General features: G+C 43.1%; 1 protein-coding gene across 3 annotated transcripts in view; it reads left to right on the top strand.

The window, feature by feature from the left end:
* The first annotated feature begins 4161 nt into the window (after positions 1-4161).
* The window catches only part of usp4 (ubiquitin specific peptidase 4 (proto-oncogene)), a 122826-nt gene continuing 115766 nt past the window's right edge, over positions 4162-11221 (top strand). The window contains exon 1 of one of the 3 annotated variants that reach the window (XM_063067729.1): positions 4162-4203. Coding sequence is in view for 2 of the 3 variants with exons in the window: in XM_063067728.1 (XP_062923798.1) it covers positions 4372-4505 (134 nt within the window). In the remaining variant the exon portion in view is untranslated. Of the gene's footprint in view, positions 4204-4328; positions 4506-11221 lie in introns of those variants that run through there. The other 2 variants (XM_063067728.1, XM_063067727.1) reach the window with 2 other exon arrangements.

Here is an 11221-nt window from a genome sequence, read left to right as displayed (position 1 = left end):
GTAGTGTGGAGGAGCAGAGGGATCTTGGGGTTACATGTCCACAGATCCCTGAAAGTTGCCTCACAGGTAGATAGGGTAGTTAAGAAAGCTTATGGGGTGTTAGCTTTCATAATTCGAGGGATAGAATTTAAGAGTCGCGAGGTAATGATGCAGCTCTATAAAACTCTGGTTAGGCCACACTTGGAGTACTGTGTCCAGTTCTGGTCGCCTCACTATAGGAAGGATGTGGAAGCATTGGAAAGGGTACAGAGGAGATTTACCAGGATGCTGCTTGGTTTAGAGAGTATGCATTATGGTCAGAGATTAAGGGAGCTAGGGCTTTACTCTTTGGAGAGAAGGGGGATGAGAGGAGACATGATAGAGGTATACAAGATATTAAGAGGAACCGATAGAGTGGACAGCCAGCGCCTCTTCCCCAAGGCACCACTGCTCAATACAAGAGGGCATGGCTTTAAGGTAAGGGGTGGGAAGTTCAAGGGTGATATTAGAGGAAGGTTTTTTACTCAGAGAGTGGTTGGTGCGTGGAATGCACTGCCTGAGTCAGTAGTGGAGGCAGATACACTAGTGAAATTTAAGAGACTAGTAGATAGGTATATGAAGGAATTTAAGGTGGGGGGCTATATGGGAGGCGGGGTTTAAGGGTTGGCACAACATTGTGGGCCGAAAGGCCTGTTCTGTGCTATACTATTCTATGAAAATATTTTGCTTCAGCATTTACTACAGAAAAGGATTTGGCGATTGTAGAGATGACGTACAGTGGATTGAAAAGCCTGAGCATGTAGACATTAACAAAGAGGATGTGCTGGAGCTTTTGGAAAGCATCAATTTGGATAAGTCTTCGGGACCAAATGAGACTTATTCTACTGTGGCTACTGTGGGAGGCCAGGGAGGAGATTGCTGAGCCTCTGGCAATGATTTTTGCATCATCAATGAGGACGGGAGATGTTCCAGAGGATTGGAGGGTTGCAGATGTTGTTCCCTTTTTCAAGAAAGGGAGTAGAGATAGCCCAGGAAATTATAGACCAGTAAGTCTTACTTCAGTGGTTGGTAAATTGTTGGAAAAGATCCTGAGAGGCAGGATTTATGAACATTCGGAGAGGCAAAATATGATTAGTTATAGTCAGCATGGCTTTGTCAAAGGCAGGTCGCACCTTACGAGCCTGATTTAATTCTTTAAGGATGTGACTAAACACATTGATGAAGGTAAAGCAGTAGATGTAGTGTGTATGGAGTTCAGCAAGGCATTTGATAAGATACCCCATGCAAGGCTTATTGAGAAAGTGAGGAGGCATGGGATCCAAGGGGACATTGTTTTGTGGATCCAGAATTGACTTGCTCACAGAAGGCAAAGTGTGGTTGTAGATGGGTCATATTCTGCATGAAGGTCAGTGATCAGTGATGTGCCTCAGGGATCTGTTCTGGGACCCCCTTCTCTTCATGATTTTTATAAATGACCTGGATGAGGAAATGGAAGGATGATGATACAAAGGTCGGGGGTGTTGTGGATAGTGTGGAGGGCTGTCAGAGGTTACAGTGGGACATCGATAGGATGCAAAAATGGGCTGAGAAGTGGCAGATGGAGTTCATTTTGGTAGGTCAACTATGATGACAGAATATAGTATTAATGGTAAGACTTTTGGCAGTGTGGATGATTAGAAGGATCTCAGGATCCAAGTGCATAGGACACACAAAGTTGCTGCGCAGGTTGACTCTGTGTTTGATGGCCTCCATCAGCTGTGGGATTGAGTTTAAGAACCGAAAGGTAATGTTGCAGCAATATAGGACCCTGGTCAGACCCCACCTGGAGTACTGCACTCAGTTCTGGTCACCTTACTACAGGAAGAATGTGGAAACTATAGAAAGGGTGCAGAGGAGATTTACAAGATGTTGCCTGGATTGGGGAGCATGCCTTATGAGAATAGGTTGAGTGAACTCGGCCTTTTCTCCTTGGAGCAGCGGAGGATGAGAGGTGACCTAATAGAGGTGTATAAGATGATGGAGGCATTGATCGTGTGAATAGACAGAGGTTTTTTCCTAGGGCTGAAATGGCTAACATGAGAGGGCACAGTTTTAAAGTTCTTGGAAGTAGGTACAGAGGAGATGTCAAGGGTAAGTTTTTTACACAGAGTGTGTGAGTACGTGAAATGGGCTGCCGGCAATGATGTTGGAGGCAGATCTGATAGGGTCTTTTAAGAGAATCCTAGATAAGTACATGGAGCTTAGAAAAATAGAGGGCTATGGGTAATCCTTGGTAATTTCTGAAGTAAATACATGTTCGGCACAGCATTGTGGGCCGAAATGCCTGTATTTTTCTGTAGGTTTTCTGTGTTTCTAAAATCTGGGATAGTATTGAGAAATAGAATTTAGTATCAGGAACATCACACACTCTTTATCAATAGGGGAAGACTACATCAGAACTGACACTCCCACCCAGTTATGGGTTCTGTACAGGGCAAGAATGCACTTTGACCTATGAAGATGCTACATGTAGAAAAATCCATGTGGCTCCTTGGGCGAACTCCAGCATTGGATGAGAATGTGGTTGATTTTATATTGGCTAATGATGTTTGAGGCAGGTATTCTGTGATAAAGGCCAGTCCCTTGGATCTTCCTCTTGTCTCCACCCAGCGAAGTCATAGAATCAAAGTCAGCCCACTGATAGTGCTGAGTTGGCCAGATAACCTGGGCAAAGTCCACAACCATGCACTGCTTCAGTCACAATTACTGTGTTGTTAAGACACTAGGGTACAATGGAATTGCTGCTAAACATGCAAATTGTCCAACCAGAAGGTCTCGGGGAAATCACAAACCGGCAGCTATAGTGGTTGCATTTAATGATTTCCTTCCATAACCTTCCATATACAGGGAGGTTAGAGCATAGAGTTAGAATTAGAGTTAGAGTTAGAGTTAGAGCATGGAGTTAGAGTTAGAGCATTGGCTGATTAGTAGGAGGTAGCAAGTGGGAATAAAAGATCCTTATCTGGTTGGCTACCAGTGACTAATGGTGTTCCACAGAGGTCGGTGTTGGGACTGCTTCTTTTTATGCTGTATATCAATGATTTGGATGATGGAATAGATGGCTTTGTTGCCAAGTTTGCAGATGATATGAAGATTGGTGGAGGGGCAGGTCATGTTGAGGAAATAGATAGGCTGCAGAAAATCTGCAGAGAATGGGTAAGAAAGTGGCAAATGAAATACAATGTTGGAAAATGCATGGTCATGCACTTTGGTAGTAGAAATAAATGTGCAGACTCTAAATGTGCAGACTCTAAATGGCAAGAAAATCCAAAATTCTGAGATGCAAAGTGACCTGGGAGTCCTTGTGCACCTAAAAGTTAACTTGCAGGTAGAGTCAGTGGCGAGGAAGGCAAATGCAGCATGAGCATTCATTTCAAGAGTCTAGAATATAAGAGCTGGGATGTGATACTGAGACTTTATAAGGCATCATCTTGAATATTGTGAAGAGTTTTGGGCTCCCCATCTAAGAAAATATGTGCTGGCATTGGAGAGGTTTCAGAGGAAGTTCACAAGGATAATTCTGGGAATGAAAGAGTTATCATACAAAGAACATTTGATGGCTCTGAGTCTGTACTTGCTGGAATTTAGGATGGGGGCATCTCACTGAAACCTTTCAAATGTTGAAAGGCCTAGACAGAATAGATGCGCAAAGGATGTTTTCCACGGTGGGGAGTCTAGGACAGAGGGACATCCATTTAAAACAGATATGTGGAAAAATTTCTTTACCCAGAAGGTAGTGAATTTGTGGAATTTGTTACCACAGGCAGCTATGGAGGCCAGATGCTGGGTGTATTTAAGGCAGAGTTTGATAGGTTCTTGATTGGACATGGCTTCAAACGTCATGGGAGAAGGGTGGGAAGTGGGGCTGAGAAGCGAAAAAATGGATCAGCCACAATTGAATGGCGGTGCAGACTCGATGGGCCAAATGGCTTAATTCTGCTCCAATATCTTATTGTCAGAAGGTCATTCTGTGGGCAACCAGATGATCTTTCTCACCACAATCCTTTTCCCATATGTTATTTCAGACGTTTCTTTAATGTCCACGCTGGGTGACAAGATGCACGTCATAAGGAGCCCCCCGCCTCTTCGATACTAAGCAGCCCCGGTATTTATTACTTGCCCCACCCCGATTGGATGACGCATCGATGTGAATGATGTACGTCCGCGAGCGCGGAGCTTGTACAAGTGAGGGTACCGCATGAACGCGCTCGCAAACGTATCTACGCACGCTCTCGAAGCTCGCCTGGGGAGCTGGGGGTGGGGTGGGGGTGGGGTGGGGGTGGGGTGGGGTTGGGGTGGGGTGGGGGGGAGGTGGAAAGCGTTTTAACTATCCCAGGGTGTCCGGCGTCGCGCATGCGCGCTTCGGGCTCGCACACTCGCTCTTTCTGGGTGAGAGCAATGGCGGAAGGCGGCGTTCCGGATCTGGAGAGGCAGAAAAATGAGATCGGAAACTTGCTGAAGACGGTGCTTGTGAAGGGGGATTCCTGGTGAGCGGGCGTGAAGTGACTTTCGAGGTGGGATGGTGGGTGGGAGAAGGGACAGAAGGAACGGGGGTGATGGGTGGGAGTGGCCGATGAGGCCTTCTCCTGATTTCGGGTGGATTAAGGAAGCGGAGCATTGGACGGACTGAGCCGGTGGAGAATTACACTCATCTCATGTGGCCTGGAGCTGCAGTTCAGCACTTAGCCGTGAGCCAAAGTCGTAGAAATTTATGCTCAGAAGTTCGGCCCATCGCAAACGTTCTGGTACAAAAATTAACTGTTCGGGTGATCCCCACTTTCCGATCTTCGGTTCAGAGATCGATAACTAAAGTTGCTTAGATGAGGATTTCTCATTGGTTGTAGGCTGGTCATGTTCTGCATGGAGGTTGGTCACCAGTGGTGTGCCTCAGGGATCTGTTCTGTGGGACCCCTACTCCTCGTGATTTTTATAAATGATCGGGATGAAAAAGTGGAGGGGTGCTGATGACACAAAGGTTGGAGGTGTGGATAGTTTGGAGGGCTGTCAGAGGTTACAGCGCGACATTGATAGGGTGCAAGAATGGGCTGAGAAATGGCAGATGGGGTTCAACCCAGATAAGTGAGGTGGTTCATTTTGGTAGTTGAATATGATGACAGTATTAATGGCAGTGTGGAGGATCAGAGGGATCTTGGGATCTGGGTCCATAGGGCAGTCAAGGCTGCTGCGCAGGTTGACTCTGGTTAAAAAAGCATACAGTGCATTGGTTTATATCAATCATGGGTTTGTGTTCAGGAGCCGAGAGGTAATGTTGCAGCTATATAGGACCCTGGTTAGACCCCACTTGGAGTACTGTGCTCAGTTTTAGTCGTCTCACTGCAGGAATGATGTGAAAACTATAGAAAGGGTGCAGTGGAGATTTACAAGGATGTTGCCTGGATTAGGGAGCACGCCTTATGAGAATAGGTTGAGTGAACTGGGGTTTTTTTTCCTTGGAGCGACGGAGGATGAGAGGTGACCTGATAGAAGTGTATAAGATGATGAGAGGCATTGATCATGTGGATAGTCAGAGGCTTTTTCCCAGGGCTGAGATAGCTAGCACGAGAGGTCACAGTTTTAAGGTGCTTGGGAGTAGGTACAGAGGAGATGTCAGGTAAGTTTTCTATGCAGAGAATGGTGATTGTGGGAATGGATTGCCAGCAACGGTGGTGGAGGTGGATACGATACGGTCTTTTAAGAGACTCCTGGACAGGTACATGGAGCTCAGAAAAATAGAGGGCTATGGGTAACCCTAGGTAATTTCTCAGGTAAGGACATGTTCAGCAAAGCTTTGTGGGCCGAAGGGCCTGTATTGTGCTATAGGTTTTCTATGTTTCTATTGACCTTTCAGGCACTGAGTTCTCATTGCTCAACTCTGCTGTGAAATTTCTGCTAATCTATCATACCATGTCTTCTGGTTCTGAGTCTCTTCAAGGAATGCAATTCTTCCTTTTCATCCTTCATCAGCTCCACATTGCTGTTTTCTGTTCATGATTCTTAAAAGTAACATGGTACAGCTCTTTCTAAGAAAGGATCGCTTCTTGATCATTGAAACTATTGAAGTCTGCACTATTTCGATTTGCAGATTCCGTCTTAGCATCACAAGCCACCTCCAATGGCCACATTTTCAATAATATATGAGTAACAATTTAGTGCAATAGCATGGTGGTCTTCAGATTTATTTGTGGAGTTTGTAGTCAAACCTAGATACCTGTGTGACTTGTATATATACCTGTATATATCTGTTCTAGAGCAGTTGTTCTTGAGAAGGAAATGAGCTACATCTCTCTTTGCTCATTAAGGTGAGGACATCCACATGGGAGCAGTATGTTTTTCCCATTTTATTGGCACTCCCAAGGCACAGTTAGAAGCAGATCAAATTGTTCTGCCAAAATGTGCACTTCAGCTCAAAAAACCACTTCTCACCTTAATAATCATTGATAATTAACTCCTCATTCATGTCAAATATAGACATGTTCTTTCTCTGTAAAAGTGAAACTGAGAAGTGTCAAATATTTATCATGTGTATAAGAGGTGCATTGATTGCATAAATCTACCTAAACTTGACTCTATATCCAAGAATTATAACATAATTGCATGTATGATGCAATGCGGCCTTGTGTGTTTTCCTTTTTACTACCAAGCTATTTACTGGTAGATGCCTATTGGTCACTTTTGGTTGAGGCTTCAAATTACAAGATAGAAACTGGAACATAAATTCTCGGTTTGGCTGTTGAGTGTACTCATCAGGTTCAAATTTATGGTATATATATCACTGTAAAGCACATTAATTTCTACTCAAATGAATTAATCTTCAGGAAGTAATTTACATGAACTTAAGGAAGTTCGGTGGCCCTTCAATATGTCCATCTTAGCTTCTGGTTTCTGGTGTACTGCTATTCTTGGTATTAAGCACAATCTTCTGTACTAAACGTATGTTGTCTTGCCATGCTGTGTGCCACAATGTGTGTCTCTGTGACAACAGATGGAAATTGAAGAATCTCAGTAAATAATTGCAATAACAATCTCGTAGATTATTTTTCCACAAGAATGTAGTGTGTTTCTCATTCTTGGTACTACTGCTTTGGTCCTGGAAGCCATGATCAATACCTCTCCAAAGCGTGTGAAGGAAAGTAGGCAGAAAAAAAAAGCCAGGAAGTACTCAACAGGGCAGGATGCATTTGTGGAGAAATTCATGGTTAATCTTTTAGGTTGATGTTCTTTAACAGGTAATTTACAAGTTGAGTCGGTGGTAAGGAAGGCAAATGCAATGTTGGCATTTATTTTGAGAGGACTAGAATATGAAAAAACAAAGATCTAATGCTGGAGCTTTATAAGACATTGGTCTGACCATATGGAGTATTGTAAGCAGTGTTGAGCCTCTTGCGTAAGAAAGGATGTGCAGACATTGGAAAGGGTCCAGAAGAGGTTTATGAGAATGATCCCAGGAATGAAAGTGTTAACATTTGAGGAGCTTTTGATGGCTCTGGGCCTGTACTCGCTGGATTTTAGAAGAATGGGGGGAATATTATTGAAACCTGTCTAATATTGAAAGGCCAAGATATAATGGACATGGAGAAGATGTTCTTATAGTGGGTGAGTCTAGGACCAGAGGGCACACCCTCAGAATAGAAGGATGTCCCTTTTGAAGAGAGATGAGGTGGAGTTTCTTTTAACCAGAGGGTGATGAGTCTGTGGAATTCATTGTCACAGCTGGCTGTGGAGGCCAAGTCATTGAGTATATTTAAAAGTGGAGTTTGATATGTTCTTGATTAGTCAGGGTGTCAAAGGTTACTGGGAGAAGGCGGGAGAATGGTGTTGAGAGGGATTAATAGATCAGTCATGCTGAAATGGCGGAGCAGACTTGATGTCATGTGGTAAGCTAGAGCCTGGTAGCAATATCTTATAATAACTTGGGAGTAATCACGTTCATTTTCTGCTGATTTGATCTGCTGTTGCTTGCAGGGAGGATGGATAGAAAGAAGGAAACTACGGGCTGTTGGCTTAACATCTGTAATAGGGAAATGTTAAAACTATCGAGAATCTTATAACAAGGCACTTGGATAATTTCAATATAATTGGGCAAATTCAATATAGTTTTATGAAAGAGAAATCATGCTTGACTACTTGGAGACACAGGAGACTGCAGATGCAGTAAACTATCTGTTGGAGGAATGCACGAATTGAGCAGCTTCTGGGAGGAAAGGAATCGTCAACTTTGAGTGAAAGCCTTACATGGGACTGAGAGTCGAGGGGTGAGATGGCGAGTATAAAGGCCAGGAGGGGAATGGTGAGACAGAAGTCTGAGGTGATCGGTGGGCTGGGGGCAGGTGTAAGCCAAAAGGCAGGTTATCTCAGGTAGGGGTGGGGTGGATTTGGTGAAATAGATAGATATACTTTATTGATCCTGAGGGAAATTGGGTTTCGTTACAGCTGCACCAACCAAGAATAGAGCATAAATATAGCAGTACAAAAACCACAAACAATCAAACAACAAAATGCAAACTATGCCAGATGGAAAATAAGTCCAGAACCAGTCTATTGGCTCAGGGTGTCTGACCCTCCATGGGAGGAGCTGCAAGTTCAACGGCCACAGGCAGGAACGACCTCTGGTGCTGCTCAGTGCTGTATCTCAGTGGAATATGGCCAAAGTCCAACAGTAAAAAGTTCAATATCCGGTCTACAAACACGTTCCTCGATCGTAATGTGACCCAGATTGCACCATCTGTTGTTAACCAGAACGGTAAGCACCCAACTCCTTTACGTTTACCACTGTCAGTGCACTTCCGGTCAGCCCGAACAGTCTGGAAGCCGTCCATGGAAAAGTTTCGATTGGGTATGTCCTCGTACAGCCCCGTTCCAGTGAAGCACATAACACCGCACTCCCGAAATGTTCTCTGATGCCTGGCTAGCGCTGTGAACTCGTCCATTTTATTACCCACCGAACTCTTCTGTTGTCTCGATCCGGTCCTCTTTCCTCGACTTTGTGATCCCCCTCTGCATCCTCTGTGTGTTTTCCTCCAGATTTCAGCAGGGGTGTTCAGAAGAGGAGTTCTTTGATCAAGTTAACATTACGCCCTGCATAAAAGGGAATCAGTGATTACTGAATAGTCGGATTCCTAAAAGGCAATTGAAGAGATGCCACTGGAAAATAAATGTGCATGGTGTTTCCATGTGTATTGTCTTATGGGAATGTAACATATAGTGTGTGGAGTGGATTGGTGCTTGGGCCTTTTTGTTTTCACTATTTGAGTAACATGAATTAAAGTACTGAAGGTGTGGCTGCTAAATTTGCCTATGATACAAAGAGAGGCATCAAAGGATATGGGGTGAAAACAGGGGAGTGAGAATGACTGGAAGAATTGGATCAGCCTGTGATTGATTGGTGGAGCAGCCTCAATGGGCCAAATGGCCTACTTCTGCTCCTATATATTATGGTCTTATATAGATGGGTTGTGTGTGGGCAAACATGTAGCAAATGGAATATTGTGTGGGAAAGTGTCAGAATTGTTCATTTTGATGGGGAAAACTAAAGCTTTACTGTAACTAAATTGTGAGATACGCAGAGCTCTGAAATGTAGTGGGATCTGGATGATGTAATGCAGTTTGCCAAAGCTACTGTGTAATTTCAACAAGTAATGAAGAAAGTGAACAGTGTTAGTATGTATTGCTGCAGTAATTGAACAGAAAATTAATGCTGAGGGAACTCTGCAGATCAGGCAGCATTTATGGAGAGGAATAAAAAGTTTATTTGAGTTTATTCATAAACTCTAATGAACATTCTTATGAATGTTTATTCATAAGGAATAAACTTCTGGGGTTGAGACTGGAAAAGAAGGCGGCTTTAAAGCGCCTGCTTCTTTCTAGACAACAGACAAAGCTATTTCCCCTCCTGGTGAAAGACAATAAAAATACTTAAGATAGTTTATGGACATACAATCAATGTATTTAAAGTACATGAGCACCTACATAAGGCGACTGACTGAAATTGATAAAGTAGTGGTGGTTGGGTGGAGGTGCTGATCCAAGGTGCTTGGAGAAAGTAACTGTTTTTGAGTCTGATGGTCCTGGCCTGGATACTACATGGCCTCCTTCCTGATGGGAGTGGGACAAACAGTCCATGAGCAGGGTGTATAGGACCCTTCATGATATTACTGGTCAAATTCCCTTTGCCTATTCCCTCACATCACTGATTTATCTTCTGTTGTGCTAATTAAATGTGATGTATCTAAGCTTATTGCTGGTAAGCGCAGTAATTGAAAATCTGTGGATGGGGGTGGAAGGGCCAGAAAATACTAGAAAGATTGGATCAGCAGGGTCCAAGGAAGGAGAAGCAAAGATTAAAAACTTCATGTCAAAGCTCATCCAGAAGGGAGATTCACCATCTTGTTCCAAGCTCTGATCCTATATAACCTCTTTTTAACTGACCTTTTCTCTCAAACGTTTTGAATGAATCACCATCATACAACTTAGAGCGTACTCCCCATTTTTCTTTCTCTATTCTTTTTGCCAATAATACCATGATTATTTGTAGTTAAAGGTGGTGAAGAAAACAATTGCAGCAGAACTGTGGACCTTTTGTATCTTTTATTTTGTACACATGCATTCACATGTTACAAGGTTTCCCTTGGGTTGCCTAATACATTAAGACTTGCTACTTCTGTACAATATTGTTACCAGTTTTAATTGCAAATATACTGCATTGAAACTTCTTAGAATATGCTTGAACTGTCTGAAGCAACACAGTTCAAGGTAAATTTATTATCGAAGTATATTAAGTATACGTCACCATATACAGCTCTGAGATTCGTTTTCTTCCAGGCATTCACAGTAGATAGAAGAAACACGATAGAATCAATGAAATAACACACCCAATAGGGCAGACAACAACAAATGTATTAAATTGAAAAAATGGTCAAATGCAAAAAATAGAAAAGAAAAAATATAATAGCCATGATGAATGAATATGCTATAAATATCGAGAGCATGAGATGAACAGTACTTGAAAGTGAGTCCATAGGTTGTGGGAACATTTCAATGATGGGGCAAGTGAGAATATAGCAGCAATGTATCCTTCTAAGCTTTGTCAAGGCCAGTCCATGCTGAACAAGTATTGCACTTGATCCTGTGTCTTGTCACATTCTGATTAGAAGCATGAATTTGAACAAAACAATACATATTCATTCCTATGGACAAGTCAAAGATT

Source organism: Mobula hypostoma, chromosome 15 (assembly GCF_963921235.1).
Source record: "Mobula hypostoma chromosome 15, sMobHyp1.1, whole genome shotgun sequence".
Lineage (NCBI taxonomy): Eukaryota > Metazoa > Chordata > Chondrichthyes > Myliobatiformes > Myliobatidae > Mobula > Mobula hypostoma.
This window is presented reverse-complemented; position numbering and strand designations above follow the sequence as displayed.